At 37.3% G+C, this 17233-nt stretch overlaps 1 protein-coding gene across 2 annotated transcripts in view; it reads right to left on the bottom strand.

The window, feature by feature from the left end:
• The window catches only part of rad50 (RAD50 homolog, double strand break repair protein), a 43051-nt gene that overhangs the window by 12760 nt on the left and 13058 nt on the right, over nucleotides 1-17233 (bottom strand). For both annotated transcript variants that reach the window (XM_052099532.1, XM_052099533.1), the window contains exons 11-16: nucleotides 15312-15494; nucleotides 15052-15209; nucleotides 13775-13950; nucleotides 11785-12022; nucleotides 389-578; nucleotides 33-159 (exon numbers count right to left, since the gene is read on the bottom strand). In XM_052099532.1, coding sequence (XP_051955492.1) covers nucleotides 33-159; nucleotides 389-578; nucleotides 11785-12022; nucleotides 13775-13950; nucleotides 15052-15209; nucleotides 15312-15494 — 1072 coding nt within the window. The remainder of the gene's footprint in view (nucleotides 1-32; nucleotides 160-388; nucleotides 579-11784; nucleotides 12023-13774; nucleotides 13951-15051; nucleotides 15210-15311; nucleotides 15495-17233) is intronic.

Below are 17233 nucleotides of genomic sequence, written 5' to 3'. Positions count from 1 at the left end.
TGACTAAGGCAGCAATAAGCTTTTCAACATACTGGTGTCCAGGCGGTGTTGGGTCTCTTGTTTCTCCTGGTTGACCTGCTGCATGGTGCGGCTGAGATCAACTCCCTGCAGTCTGCCTGCATGCTGAGCGATCTTTCGGTCTACGTCCTTCAGATCAAGCTGAGATAAGATACATTTTGATTACACATAAGTGGACAAAAACAGATTGTAGATATTGTATATGCATATAAAAGTAAAGCCTAAGCAATGAAGCATCATAAAACAAATACCCTGTAATGCATCACTACATTAAACTGTATTTGTAATATGTATTCTATTGATGTGCTGTTTTTAACTGTATTCCATTATTTTTCTATAGTCTTTTGAATGAGCGGAGCTAATCTCAGACCTGATAGCGGTCCATGAGGGAGATGTCCTGTAGACAGGCCTTGGCTGTGTCCTCCTCAGACATCAGTGTGGACAGCAATGTCTCCTGCTCCTCAATTACTCCCTTCAGTCTCTCAATGTCACGATTCACACTCTGGAGTTTATTCCTCAGCTCTGGCAGCTCTTTCTCCTGAAGCTCCATGATGGACTGTCTGCCAGTGCAGGAGATGATACACATGTTTCAAAACATTTTATATAATCAGACCCCTTTTTCACATTTTATGTTGCAGCCTTATGCTAAAATGCTTTAAATTATTTATTTTATTCACATCAATCATACTCCATAACCCATAATGACAAAGCAAAAACCAGATTTTTGATAACTTTAAGAATTTATGAAAAATAAATTACTGAAAAAAAAAAAAATCACATTGACATATTATTTATACCCTTTGCTATGACACTTGAAATTTAGCACAGGTGCATCCCATTTCTCTGGATCATTTTTTAGATGTTTCTACACTTTGATTAAAGACCACCTGTAGCAAATTCAATTGATTGGACTTGATTTTTGAAAGGCACACACCTGTCTACATAAGGTCTCACAGATGAAAATGCATAGAGCAAATCATGAGGTCAAAGGAAATGCCTGCAGAGCTCAGAGACAGGATTGTGTCAAGGCAAAGCTGGGAAAAGCTACAAAACAAATGTGTTGGCAGCATTGAAGGTTCCCAAGAGCAAAGTGGCCTCCAAAATTCTTAAATGGAAGAAGACTGGAACAAGCAGGACTCTTCCTAGAGCTGGTCGCCTGGCCAAACTGAGCAATCGGGGGAGAAAGGCCTTGGTAAGAGAGGTGACCAAGAACATGATGGTCACTCTGGTTGAGCTCCAGAGATTGTGTTATGATTTTAATTTGTCCTTGCAGAAGGACAACCATCATTGCAACACTCCACCGATCTAGACTTTATGGCAGAGTGGCCAGATGGAAGCCTCTCCTCAGTGCAAGACATATGAAAGTCTGCTTGGAATTTGAACTTAAGTTTGTGAGAAACTTGACTCTCTGGTCTGATGAAACAAAGATTAAACTGTTTGGCCTCAATTCCAAGTGCATGTCTGGAAGAAACCACAGCTCAGCCCCTCGCAATACCATCCCATCGGTGAAGCATGTTGAACACAATAAAATACAGAGATATCCTTAATGAAAACCTGCTCCAGAGCACTCAGGACCTCAGACTGGGCTGAAAGTTCACATTCCAACAGGACAATGACGCTAAGCACACAGCCAAGCAACGCAAGAGTGGCTTATGGACAACTCTGTGAACGTCCTTGAGTGGCCAAGCCAGAGCCTGGAATTGAACCCAATTGAAGATCTCTGGAGAGACCTGCAAATGGATGTCCACCGACAGTCCCTATCCAACCTGACAGAGCTTGAAAGGATCTGCAGAGAAGAATGGCAGAAAAATCACCAAATCCACGTGTGCAAAGCTTTTATCAGTGATTTATCGGTCGGATGATATTATCGACCGATATTAGCCTTTCACAGATATGCGAAGATGGCGTATATGTTTTCCGATACGTGCAGATATGAAACTTTTTTTCAGAACATATAATGCAGAAAACAATGCTTGGGGTGATTTAGAATTGGTGTCATAACGTAATTTGTCCAGCAGAGATCACTCTGACTCAATTTTTTACAGAGCTGAACTGATGTGGTTCTGCAGACAGTGTGGAGTTAAGCAGTGGCCTCACAGTAAGTTGCTAACTAGATTGTGAAATACATACTAGAAAGTTCATATATATAATGACCCCATCATTTGCCCTTTCAATATAACTAATATAACATTAACCCTGTCCCTGACAACCATGTCACTTATGTTTATCACATCTGTTTGCTGTGTTATCCAGCTATAGTTTGTCAATGCAGTCAGTAATGTAACAAATTGAAAGGGAAGCATCAGAGCATCATTTTGCAGCTCAGCAGACAACGGTGGATTGTGTCTGTTGAGTGTTGATATTATGGTGTATAACCTTGAAAAACAGGTGTATTTCTTTAAAAACAAAATGTGTTTCTGTTAATTAGATCACCGGTGCCACAAAATCGAGGTAAGCGTTTTGCTTAAGGTGATCTTGGGTGATCTGTGATAGCAAGTCCCAGTAAGTGACTTCCCTGAGACTTTTGCCGGTCCGGACATAGAATAATTTGAACTAATTGGCTAAGATAGAGGCGAGTTCCAGATTTAAAAAATTGGGGGTGGGATTGTTTAAGAAAGGTTATTTAAAGAAGGTAGAAAAAGCCTGGGGGTGAGTCGAGAAGCGATGGCACGTGGAAATTCCCGGTTAGGTGCATTTATTCAAGGTTGTGCCAGAAGAGTGGCTGAAAATCCTGTACATGTGAAAATCCTAGCACGGGTGGAGAAGTGAAAATTTGCGTAAAAGTCCTCCAGGTGTTAGATTAAGTTATTTATTGAAGTGTTTGACGGAACCCGGACTGTGCAGAAAACGGGAAATTGTTGAACTATGTGCATGTTTGAGATAATGAATAATGTGCATGACTAACTATGTCGTTGGTGCATGTGTGCTTACAGTACTAATTGCACTGTTTTTGTGTTTATTCAAATGCATGATTACAGTGTTGATGATGTATTGTGTGCAAAGGCAGAATAATACAGAGAATCAGGTGCAATAAGGAAATGCTAAATGAGAGAAAAAGTGGAAAATGAATTGGAACAGTGAATTGAATAAAACAATTGTTAAAAAAGTATAAAGACGCAAAACGGCCCCTGCTTCTCTGACATCTCCTTGCCTTGCTCTCGCTCACTGGTCCACTGAACGGACAGCTCTGTGAGTGAGGGGAAGGGGAGATTCAGAAGAGAAAAAATAGAATAATTGGGAAAAAGATAAAGAAAAGGCAAAATGTTTTCCATTGCAGTGAACAAGACTAGAGAAAAATGCAGAGACAAGCGAGTTTTGTAAAGTTCACAAAACTCGCAGATCTGAAGAGTGGCAGAGAGAATTGGAGAAAACACTGAGAGTCAAAGGGGATCAGTGATCATTTTTGGAAAGAATCAGAGTATATAGATTATACAGGGCAGAGGAGGAAGTTAACTAAAAAAAGAAAAAAGGAACTGGTGAAGGGTCTGATTAAAGTAGTAAACTTAGCGGAGACCTAACAAGAATGGCCGTTTGTTGACTAGAAAGAAATTGCAGCAGGTAACATTTCTCTCTCTCATACAGTACGCTAGAGACTGAGTGCTGTGAAGAGCGGCTGGCTGAGCAGAAAGGAGGAGCTGTAAAGGGAGGGCTGTGAGCATGCACAGTAAAAGAAAGACTTTTTTTCTTGTCTCCTGAAACAAAAAAAACCTAATGTGGTGGCAGGCTGAGAGGAGAAAATAAATATAATTAAAAAGATTAATAATAGAAACACAGGGAATTAGTGATAATTTCTGGAGTTAAGAACAAATTAGATACAGTCAAAAATGTTAAGGTGATTTTTAAAAGGGAGAGTAAAGGAGAATTAGCACCAATGTAGAAATTGTCTTGAACAGAGACTCAAAATGGATGTGACAGCTGTGGGTGGAAGTACATGAGTTTTAATATAAAAAGAATTAACAGATATAGCAATCATCCACTGTAAATAATGAGTGTTTTTTATGGAAATAAAGGAGAGAGAGGGATAAAAAGAGGAGAGCAAAAGGAAGGGCAGAAGTAATAGGTTTGTTTTAGTATAGTATTTTTTGAGAGATCTGTGTTTATAAAGGCCTTGTGTTTGTAAAAAGTGTGAAAGGTTCTGTATTTGTGAGAGTATCTGTGTCTGTGTTTGAAAGTATGGGAAGTATGACTGAAGTGTGATTGCGTATGGAAGTGTATATGAGCCCTATAAATAAAAGGACACAGAGTGTATGTTATATGAGCCCTATAAATATCCATCCAGATAGAGAGGTTAATCCTTTGCTGCGTAACTAATGAGATGTATGCAATTTACATAAAAGAAAATCTATTTAGGCTATTTTCATAATATAAGAGGCAGAAGAGATCTGATGATTAAAAACAAAGAGGGCACTTAATAAATATTCTGGTTGTAGAATTAAAACCAATGATAAAAAATATATTTGTATGTCTGTATAAATGTGTGTGTATATATGTATAAGGATAAATATAATACAGTATAAACAAACAAATAGCTGTAAAACAAAAATATGCACGAAATCAAAAGGTTAACTCTTAGCGAACTGGACAATGTTTATTCTTGGGCTGTTCTTTTCATGTCATGAAGGAAGACTGATGTAAGATTAACTGAGAGGGTGCAGCTGTTGAATGGACATGTGTCAGATCATAACTCCTTTTATATCAAAGTGATGAGTAAGAATATTTAGATTATAAAAAAGTGATAACTTTAAAGCGATTGAATTGCATTTGGGAAATCACATTATCTGGACAAACAATAAAGCTTTGAATCTAGTGTATTGCATTAAACTAAAGTCAAATAAGTAATTTGATTTTAAACAAAGGTTGTATTTAAGATAAGTTTTGTTATATTCAAGCAAATGGCAAAAGAGGGCCAATGATATGATAAAATAACTAATAAGAAAATTATATTTTGTATCTTATGCAGTTAAATCTTAAATGTGAAAACTTCACATTAATGTGTCCGTATTATGTTCTGTCTGGTCCAGTTTATGAGAGAATGCTATTTTAACATTATTAAATTAAACACTAGAAAGTGTTTTTTGATTTTTCTATGATTTTAAAAATGTCTGGAGAACAATTTAAGAGACAACACAAAGAGTGCAGCGTTGTCGGTGTAAACTTGATCAACCAACAAAAGATAGGCAGAGATTTTTTGTAAGGAACTGTCTGATGAAGGCATTGAGGATGACTTTGAGGGGAAACAGGCCTCTCTTGATGTCTTCAGACAGACAGAAAGGGGCCACGACATTAGAAAAAGATAGATAGCAGATAGATAGATATTTTATTTTTATTTTTTGTTTGATATACACAGAATAGGTCTTGGTTGATCGTGGATACACTGAGAAGCTGCATTTGAGACTAAAATTAAAGGAAAATAAATTTAAGAATGATTTGGATCATTTAGAAATTGATCTTGGGGGCAGGTGAAGCCCATGGAGAAAGGTTAAGATTAAATTGAACATCATAACTTCCTCAAATATGAATGTTAATAAGTTCATATTCATGTGTCTATTCTGTGTTTCTTTTGTCATCATCATCATGTGTATGTTGTTCCACTAACTCATTCTGGAACTAGTTTCTCACCATTGCAGACAGCTGAGAAAGATGATTTTTTATAAGTTACTAATACCACAGGAGGAAATCCGGAGACAAAGAAGACTGAAAATGATGTGGGCTATTATCTGATTGATCCTCCTGCCCTCATTACTGCTGGTAATCATTACTGATTTGCCATTTATAATGTGGATTAAAATTTCTCTGGAAAAGTTGATTTCAGTCTTATACGATCACTTTATGATTTTCCAGAATGCCATCAATGGGTTCAATGCCTGTGTCTAAATTGTTCTGAGGGTCTAAATTTAAATCCAGCAGCTAACCACTGATTTATTGATTTGAAGAGTAAATATTACAAACGTATGGCAAAGTTATAGAGTTACCTATTGGACTGGTTACTCCCCCAAATTTTCCAGAGAGTACCCTCATAATAAAAAAAAGGGAAAAAAAGGGAGGTTAGTGGGTGCTACAAAGTGTTTATTGAGTGTCTATTTCTATTACTACTATTTCCATTTGCCATAGTTAATACAAGAAAGTATCATTTTAGAGGTATAATAATGATAACTGTTAAATGATGATGAAACATTTGGATAAAAAAAAATGTAAGAGTCATGAGAAATTAAAAGTACGTAGTGTATTTTACTGAGCAATTATTTCAAAACACAAGAAAAGAGATTTGTTTGAATTTCCATTGTGCCTCTTTATGACTTTATTCTGATTAAACTTTTACTTTTCTGTTAGTTTAAAAACTTGATTTATATTATTTTATTAGATAGAATGGAAGTTCCTTCACCTGAGAAAGTGTAAGAAATGGAGAAAGTAGTAATAATAAATTATTACTTAACAATAAAAAAGGGATTATAATATGTTAATAATAAGATAGGTGTTGTAAATGTAAAAATAAGTTGAATTGATTATATAGAGAACGTCGAAAAAGACATTGTGTTCTGTTTTATTAAAGATTAGAAGGTTCTATGTATGTTGTTTGAATGGACAGAAGAAAGTAAGTTGAGAGTAGTTTTTTGTTTTTAAATGGTGAGATGAGATAGTTTGAAAGCAGTTAATATAATAAATTATTATAAATATCACTATTGTTAATGATTGGATAATAAATTAAATCATCATTGTGAGATTCTAAAATGAAAGAAGAAATAGCTGTAATGAGATTAGAAACAGTGAATGGAATACCCCTCACTCTCGGTTTAAAATTGATAAGTATCTGCTTGAAACAGAAGTACAAGAGCAGATTTTGAAGAAATATCCATAAGTTGTTTTATTTTATCTTATTTTGATTTGATTTGTATATGTAAAATGATGTGCTTTGACAATAATGTTAGATAGAGTGATATGAAGGAGATGTTTGAACAGCTCTCCACATCAATGATTAAAGATTGTAAATATTCTGAGGGCAATCTAAAGTTAAGAGTCTATACTAAAGAAAACAGATTAAGTTGAAAATTCATCTGAAAGAATAAATGTAGGTTCAAAAATTATCTAGAGACCATTTTTGAATTAAGGTAATGTTTTTAAATTAAGCTTCCTAGAAGCTTGACAGGGCTTTGTTCTGATGTTAGTCCCCACCATGATACATAGTTTTGCGTAACATTTGCTTAAGTAGCAGAAATAAAATCTGAATGGAAATTAATGATCTATAAATGAGTCCAATTTTAGCATATTTTACTTTGGACAATTTTAATAGATTGATGAATTTTTAATAATGCTTTTTTGAATTTAACCATGTTTTGAATTGTCTCCATATTTAAGCATTTGTAGATGTTCCATTGGCTGTGTCGGTTCTCTGGTAATACTCCCTGAAAAAGAAAATATCTGTTTACGGATACCAAATTATTAAGGATTGAGGACTGAGCAGTATCAAGACCAGTGGCAAGAGGTGACGACCCAATAACGGGTAAGACTTGACAATGGCATAAAAGGTTAAGCAACCTAAGGCAGGGGCGTCACCGCCCTGGAGACCTGACCATGAAGGTTTGAAAGGGGTTTAAGGAAGTGGATGAATGCTCTTAGATCAGAAGTATCAAAAGGGAGGTCTAGAAGAGACCTGCCCAAAAATGTAAAGTTCCACTGAACCCGACTGCATTTTAATAACCGCTTTACTAAAATAACTTATCACAGTGTTAAATACCAAGCATTTCACTGTGTTGTCAGGGGATCATACCCTGTGTAGAGGATTATTTATAGATTGGTTTTGGGGTAAAGTTTTGAGAACCATTGCAGACAAAGGAGTGCTTGACTATTTATAGAAGTATTAAACAAACATGGGAATGTTTGTATGATAATGAATTTAGACTGGAAGATGATTTATTAATTTTACTTGTGCTTTAATTGAACTCATGTACATTGTAAAAGTAATGAAGAATGGAAAAGATACATGGTGGTGACTAAAGATTAAGATTGCTTGTCCTGTTTGTTTGTAAAAATATAAATTGAATTAATTAAGAAATAGGGTGCAGGGCTGGCTACAATTGGTATAATAATTGAAACCACCATTCTTGAGAGGGGAATAATATTATATTGTGTGGTAACATTGATTAAATAAAAAAAAAAAACAGATGAAGTACTGATCAATGTAAATGGTCCAATGCAACAGAAAGACCAAACTGGGAGAAAATTGATTCCTCCAATGATATGTTATATATTTGATCATTCTTTTATTGATTTAATATTCTGAATTACTATGAAACTATGAAAAACAGCTTAGCTTGCAGGGAAAATTAATTAATGTGATACAGATGTTGAGAGACCTTGGGAAACAGGAGGAAATTAAATGTATGTGATAAGTGAATGAATAGGGAGTTTTAAGATAAGGAACACCTGGAGGAGGCAGAGGACCCATGTGTTATTTAGTGCTAGAAATGAGATGCAACAAACGTATGTGAGTGTGCACACATTTACTAGCTTACAAGAAAGTGTGTAGCAAATGACTGTAATAAGGGAAATCATTTAATATATTGTATATATAATATAATCTGAGGAAAGAGAAGAGGAAGTAGAAGAAGGACAAACGCACGTAGGGGAAGAGCACGCTGCGGCAGAAAGAGGGATTGAAGTAAGTGCCGCAGTAGAGCAGGAAAGTATAGAAAGTGAGACAGAAGTACATGTCACAGAGGAACAGGACCAGGAAGGTGAAGAAGGAGAAAGACAAGAAGAAAGTGATCGTCCTGATGAAACAGATACAGAAGCAAACTGAAGGAAATGAAACAGGTCAACAAGCGCAGTCGTTCGATGAAGCATTGTGGCACATGGAGGAAAGAATGGAAGCTCAAGGAGGTATTAGTGTGGATGATGCTATTACTAACATATTTGGGACAGGTATTGCCTCCCATACAGGGCCTACCGGAGAGGAGATCCAGGAAGGCACAGACTCTCCAGGTGAAGGACCGTTACAACGACCATGGTATGATGAATTTCCTACAATTGACATCTCAGACCTTCAATTTTATTTCCCCGAATGAGCAGAGACTAGATAACATAGCACGAGAAATCAGAAAGAAGCGAACGCCTGGATCATTAAACAAAGGTGAACCGAAAAGCAAAGAATCTGGATAAGCAATTTGGCTAAGCAGAACAAACCGAATAATCAGCCTAAAAAGACACCTGACAAAATAATCACTCAAAGACTGAAAAAGCCAATAAATGTAGAAAATGATATGGAACCCATAGAGTCAGCAGGAACAGAGGAATTATTAGAACACACAAATCAAAATGACTGGTATAAATGGGCCAGATATACAGCAAAGAAATCAAAAATGACAAACTGTGTAATGTGCTCACCCTCTCCATTGAAAAAAAACTGGTAGTAGTCCCGAATCAGTATGATTATAAGCATTGCGCTGAGTATTATGCCAAAAATTGTGGTAAAACAGGAAGAACAGTTCTGCCCAGCAGAATATTTGGCATTCTTGGGTCATCCGGAATATGACAAATAGTATAAGATGATAGGGTGGGGAGATGAATGCAGAAAATTAGACGTACGTGTGGATAATGAGAAAAAAGAAAACCCATTATCATATACAATAAATCGACAACTGGAGTATGAATGTTTTAACAAAACTAAAGGAAAAATGAATGTAGGACAATTTAAGGGCAATTGCGCAGTAATATGGCATTTAGATTATGAAATGTTTTTTAATGATAATGTGATTAGGTTTAGTGGACCGCAATATGCAACAGCGACATTAGGGCAGAATTTTACTGCGAACATGACTCCAGGATGTCTAGGTGTAGTTGTCGGTCATTGCCTTACAGGATGTGGAAATCAGACTCCAGTATTGCCTGCGATAAAAATCCATGAGGAACAAACGGAAACTATAGCGGACTATTTTTGGTTATGTGGGGGAGATCAATTGAAAATCGCACTACCTAAAGGCTGGAAAGGACTGTGCGCAAGAGTCAGGCTAATACAAGAAGTAACTATGGTAGAATGGGACCCCTCTGAAATCTAAACTGCACCAAAACCTTTAGTACACAACAAAGCAAGGGTGAAAAGAGCGTACACCCCAGATCCTGATGTCTACCTGGATGCAATTGGCCAACCAAGTGGAAAACCTCAAAAGCTTAAAGCTAGAGATGAGATTAAATCAGGCTTTGAGTCAGTGTTCGTATGGGTAATGCCCAACAAAAATTTAGAATGGATTAATTATATTTTCTATAACCAACAGAGATTTATAAACTATACTGACGTGGCACTGGAGGCATTAGGAGACCAATTAGCAGCCACTAGTAAAATGGCATGGCAAAATTGTCAAGCACTGAATTGGTTATTAGCAGATAAAGGAGGAGTATGTGATATGTTCGGAGCAGATTGCTGTACATACATACCAAATAATACATCTCCAGATGGAGCTTTTACCCAGGCAATGAAGAAACTGCATGACCTGCGAAAGGAAGTTAAATCTAATGCAGGGAGAGATCAGCTGTTTGGGCAATGGTTTGATGATCTTTTTGGTTCATGGAAGATGGGGCTAATGAAAATAGGTATAATAATAGTTATAGGACTGACGTTATTTGGATTATTGTTTTGTTGTATTATACCCATTCTGAGATCAATAATTACTAGAACAGTGGCCCTAAATAAAAATATTTGTTTAAGAAAGCAGCCTTCGGAGTACCTTTGCATATCGGTGCACAATCCACATAGAAAAGGTCTGTTTTCATTACAGCTCAAAAATTAACTATATAGGCCACCATATCGATAATCTGTGAATTTCCACCCTCTAAAATCGGTATTAAAAAATTCCATATCGGTTGGGCTCTACATCATACCCAAAAACACCTGAAGCTGTAATCGTTGCCAAAGGTGCTTTAAGTATTGAGCTAAGGGTCTGAATACTTATGGCAATGTGATTATTTCATTTTTTTCTTTTTAAAAAATTTGCAAAGTTCATATCTGGTTTTTGCCTTGTCATTATGGGGTATGGAGAATAGATAGATGTGAAAAAGCATTTTAGCACAAGGCTGCAACGCATCAAAATGTGAAAACATGAAGGGGTCTGAATACTTTATGAATGCACTATAGATAGAGAGATGGACAGATGGATAGATGCATGGATGGAAGAGAGTTGGATGAATGGATGTTAAGAGTGATTGATAGATGGATGAATAGAGTGATGTAAAGATAGACAGAGCAAATGGACAGATGACAGATGGATGGGTGGATGGAGGACAGTTGGATGGAAAGATGGAGTGATGTGGACAAATGACATATAGAGAGGCATGGATGGAGAGTTGGATGGATGGACGGAGGAAAATAAAGATGAATGGATGATGGACAGATGAATGGGTGGATGGAAAAATGGATGGATGTATGGGTGGATGGACAGATGGATGGAGTGATGGACCAATAGATGGTGTAATGGACAGATGATAGATGGCTAGAGGTATGGATAGAAGACAGTTGTATGAATGGACGGAGAATAGAGTGATGGATAGGCAGATGAATGGATGGACAGATTGCTCAGTTGATGGATGGAAAGATGGATGGGTGGATAGACAGATGGATGGACATTAAATCTGACATATTACATGTTACATTTTCCAACAGAACAAAAGGATTGCGGTCAAAATAAAGAACATTATTAGGTTTCAATAGGTCAATTGGTTTATAACTGATAACTCATGGCATCCATTACAAAAGTAAATGAAGACAGAGACTCTTGCCTGACGGGTTTTAGTGCAATCATTTCATCACGCCTGCGTCCCTTTCTCTCAAGATCCTGCTCTGTGTTCTTCAGTTTGTCAGGAACAAGCCTCAATTTGGATTGCATATCATTAATTACATCCTGGAGCTCAGCTTCTGACGGGAACACACGCTGACATACAGGACAGCAAGGCTCGCCCTCTTCTGTCAACTGACTAATGAACTGACTGTACACGGCTGTGGCCCCCGCCAACATGGCTGTTAATGGAGGAAGACAGAGAGAAAGTGAGAATTACAGAAAGTACATGGTAATACAGATATATCGGCTAAGCCAATTAGTTTGCTGATATTTGCCATTTAAAGATTATTGGCATTAGCCAATGTCTATGCCTACTTGGTCAACTGACCTTTTGTTAAGTTTTACTGACCACTCCTATTGTAGCAACTGCTGTGGACTGCCTTGTTCATCTGACAAGCGTTTGCTTTTGTTTTAGAGGCATTTGGTGTCATGTGTGTTGATTAATTTTGAGTTGAATTTTATAGAAATGATCATAAAATATGGGGGAAACAAATGCTGTTGCTGGGTCACTTGTAATAGTGACACAAGGCACTCAAAAGGATACATGTGGTATTTTTTCTTGTTTTTAACCGTTAAATAAAACTTCAGAAGAGCATGCTATGGATTAAACCCATCAAGCCTATGGATGTCAGCCCTCAATGGTAAATGGTCTGCACTTATATAGCACCTTTTTAAGCCTTAACGGTATACAAAGCGCATTACACTGCGTCTCATTCACCCATTCATACCCCAAAGCCTGCCATTGGGAGCAACTTGGGGTTCTGAATACTTTGTCTTGTGTCTTGTCCAAGGACACTTCGGCATGTGGAGTCGTGTGGGCCGGGAACCACCAACCCTGCAATTAGTTGCCGACCCGCTCTACCAACTGAGCCACAGCCACCCCAATCCCAACTGAACATTGATAACATCAGCCAGCACACATACATTTGCTGCAATGAAAATATAATAAAGCTAATAACTTAACATGAATTAATTTATGTATTGCTTCACGTCCTATTAAATTAAGAGTTCACAGTCCCATAGTCAGTGAGTTATAAGACATTATGAGCAGTTTTGTTTACTTACACTAAAGTTATCAGGTGTAATTACTATCAAATAACTATTTTCTCTTTTCGGAGAAAAATATATAAATGGCTGAAAAAGTTAGCTCAACAAAAAAGCTCTAGCATCAAACTCACTGAACTATCCTTCCCATGGTTATGGTTGATAGAAAAATATAGTATGCACTCGCCCTTTAAAAATATGAGGAAACTCCAGTATGATAGTACAAGTTTCACATGGTAAAAAAACTTTTAGGTACATTTTAGAAACAGCAACCTTTGATATCTAAGAGCAGATGAAAACAACAGCTACTCAAAATAAGGTTTGAAGTCGGAAAGACAGAAATACAAATGAAACATGCTTACAATATTAATAATAAAAAAAGTATTTCAACATTGCACAAGTCATATGAGTGTAACAGTCAGTAAAATCAGCGAATAATTTGAATGCTGTTACAGGATGGCCCTTATAAATTGAAGGTGTGCATTTACTCTAGTGTCCCTTCAACGGAAACTATACCATCTTGGCCTACATATAGAATCTAAACATTGCATTTATGTGCACCACGTACATGTCTGTGATTGGTCACAATGCTCAACGCAGCAACAAAAAAACATGTTGTAAATTGAAAATGTATGTGACGGAAGTAGACCTAAAAGGAATTCCGTAACTGACTTTCACTTTTCATAGTTAGTTAACTGCAGCAGCCGTAATTGCAATCTCTGTTATTTTTTTTAATTAACTGCTCAACCCTAGTTTCCAATCTCCCGCATTCTAATGCGAACAAATCAAAGTGAATGGAGCGTGAAGTGTGACTGCGGCTCAAAAGAGAACTGATAACCATATTCTGCTGATGTGTGAATGCATGAGCACAATTAACAAGTCTTTACCTCTCTGTTTGGAGCTCTTATCCAGCTCATCCTGTAGTTTGCTCAGGTCTGACTCAAAGTCCTGACTTCCACACACATTAAAGAGTCTCTCCTCGTATCTGGCCAGCTGCTCTTCCTTACGCTTTATCTCTGCTGTGAAGTGGCTCTTCTTCTGTTCACCAGATGCAAGCTCTTTACTACGACACAAAACAATTTAAGAGTTTCACCCAAACAGGCCTAAATAATAAGGATTTTATTTTCAGCTGGCCCATGTCTAGTTTAGATTTTCACTTTTTATATATATTTTAATTGAATGCATTATCTTTACACAAATAATTAATTTACAATAATATCTAGAAATTATACAGCTACTGTATATATAAACTCAGGAGAGTGATATTGCTGATACTGATTTTATTAGGAATTTATTCATCCTTTTGAATATATTGCTTTTATGTTGGCATTAAAACATTTGAGAGATGGTTTATTCTGGGACAACACATTAGGGCCTACATAATACATTTCCATGTTCTTTTTTTCCCCTAAAATAATGCTTTTATTTACATATTTATAGCTTGCAGAAATCATGAAAATAACTGAAAAGATAGGAGCTTTTAGATAGACTGTGAGATGACGGAAGACTATATACAAAGTATTTGCTCAAATTTGACTGACTCAATGGGTCAACTGAGTGCTCCTCTCCCCAGCCACTTAAATATTTGTATCCCCCAGGATACAAAAATCTTTTAAGGTTTTAACACATCAACATTACCATTAAATACTATATGGATGTGTATGTGTGTGTGATGAATGATAACAGAATTGTGGGGTGCAATTCTTTATTATGAACTTTCGTTGTAATTTGTCTAGACACTCCTACCAGACCTTCCTAACCAGTCTGTCTAGACTAAACATCACCAGCTCAATATTAAACTGCATGTTCCCCTGCCCTGAAGATGACCCAATCTTCAGGAAGCCAGATATGAAACTGAATATGTATTAAGTATGTAGGTGTTTGTATAAAGGCCGGTGTTTTCTGTAATGTCAGGGTTAGTGATGTGTGCATGTTACTCATCACGTACTGTAGATTATTTTTGTTTTAAGTGGTCCCATCATTCAGTTTGATTGTGGCTTCTGTGATTTGATTGGACAAGACATATATTGTTGTGGGAAAATGTGAGTAAAGAGCACTGTTGCAAAAATCTTTGTCTACTGTCTTTATATGTAAATGTACTACATGAATCGCTGGTCTAGACTATCAAAGATTGAAGAATGAATCTGTAAAGCATGTGACTCACTTGAGTTTGCTGAGGCGCTCTCTGGTGGAGTTAATCTCTCTGGATTTGGTGTAGATCCAGTCTTCAAGCTCTCGCTTGTTAGGAAAGTGTCCTAACAATGCCACCAGCTCTTCATTATGTCTCGACTTGATCTTCCTCACTTGCTCCTCTTTATCCATCTGGAATACAGAGCAGAGTTGAACTATTTCAGCATTAAGTCTATCAGTATCACAATGGATGGTGCTCACGGATATGCAAGTGCTGGCATCATGTAATCTCACCTTGTCCTTCTTGAGCATGTCCATCTGCGTGCGTGCTGTGGTGTGTGTGTTCAGCACTGCCATCTCCTGGTCCAGTTTACGCTGGGCTTGATCCAGTTCTGTTTTCTCACTCTGTAGTTCAATCACCTCTGCCTTCAGACTGTCCACTGTACACGCTTGCATGGCATTATCAAGCTCACGCTCCTGTCAGCGCACACACACAGGTTTCAATATATTATACATGCATTTGCTAAACTCTAACTCTAACCTTAGCCCTAAACCTAACCCTTATCCTGTATAAACCAGTTTAAATCAGTAGATTTAAAGCAAAACCTGATTTGCCTGATTTATAGGCCTTTCAAATAGAGGGCAACTAGTGTCACATAAGTTGGTTTTCAAAAAGTATTTGTTATACCATATTCGTGAGGTTGGAAAATTTTTCACAAGTGTAAAACTTTTGCACTGTATTATATATAAGCATGCAGGAAAATGTAGCTCATGTGACTGACTTAAAGCAGATCAAAGCAGTTTTTTCACCCCCCCCCCTTTTCACCCCAATTTAGAATGCCCAATTCCAAATGCGCTCCAAGTCCTTGTGGTGGCGTAGTGGCTCGCCTCAATCCGGGTGGCGGATGAAGAATCTAAGTTGCCTCCACGTCCGAGACCGTCAATCCATGCATCTTATAACGTGGCCCGTTGAGCGAGTTACCATGGAGACATAGCGTGTGTGGCGGCTAACGCTATTCTCCGTGGATCCACATACAACTCACCATGCACCCCACCGAAAGAGAGAAACACATTATAGTGACTTCGAGGAGGTTAACCCAACGTGACTCTACCCACCCTAGCAACCGGGCCAATTGGTTGCTTAGGAAGCCTGACTGGAGTCACTCAGCAGACCCTGGATTCAAACTTGCGACTCCAGGTGTAGTAGTCAGTGTCTTTACTTGCTGAGCTACCCAAGCCCCCTAAAGTAGTTTTTAAACAGCCTCTGTTACATAGGTATTGGTGTGTTGTATATCTACACGGTGAACGTGGCCGTAACTACCATTGAGGACACAGAGTTCATATCCTCTGTATTTTTTTCTTGAAGTGTCGTTTCATTGTGAAGTGAAAATAGCCGACGAGACAATTATCCTTGCATCAACGGACTGTCACGTGACACGTACTTGCAGATACCGCTGTCATGTCAAAACGAAAGTAGTCGGCTGTAGTGGAGTGTTTCCTAAACCAATTAAAGAACGCAATGCAGTGTCTCGCACAGCTCACATAAACTTCAATACCCACAAATCCATTGTTCAAAATAAACTTGACGCCATGTTAATTTCTGCCTGGGATTTTCATTCAAATGACCAAAAATGAAAAGGCTGCAACAAACTAAATTATCATTTGGAAAGCCAGCAGAAGATAAGCAGACAAAGAGAAGGAGGGAAGGTGAGAATGTTAATGGTTATGAACCAAATAGCCTACAATATGAGATGCAATAGGGCTACCAATAAGATTCAAACCTATATCCTACTGAAATGCTGAAATCCAGTAGAGTTGCAGCTAGTTAATCTGCACTGACAATTAAGCTAAATATTATATGGATAATTAATCATTTTTGATAATTTTAATAAGCATGGCCCAAACATAACCTATTGTTGAATGATATTATGGTCAGTTATTACCAGTATTATAATAATAATAATAATAATAATAAAACAAGTCTAAATAACTGACCAATAACTTATTGGTCAGTTATTTAGACTTGTTGTATTATTATTATTATGTTAAATTCAACAGAGGAGACAGGAGAGAGAAGTCAGGCAGTTGAGGAGGAGAAAGAGTTAGAAGGAGAAAAGATGGAAATAATAGGTGAAGGGCCCTCCCAAGACAGTCAAGATGTGACACTCACTGTGTCAGAAGGTTCAAGCTTTGCAGCCAATGACCCTGCAATATAT

The sequence above is a fragment of the Xyrauchen texanus genome, chromosome 31, assembly GCF_025860055.1.
Source record: "Xyrauchen texanus isolate HMW12.3.18 chromosome 31, RBS_HiC_50CHRs, whole genome shotgun sequence".
Lineage (NCBI taxonomy): Eukaryota > Metazoa > Chordata > Actinopteri > Cypriniformes > Catostomidae > Xyrauchen > Xyrauchen texanus.
This window is presented reverse-complemented; position numbering and strand designations above follow the sequence as displayed.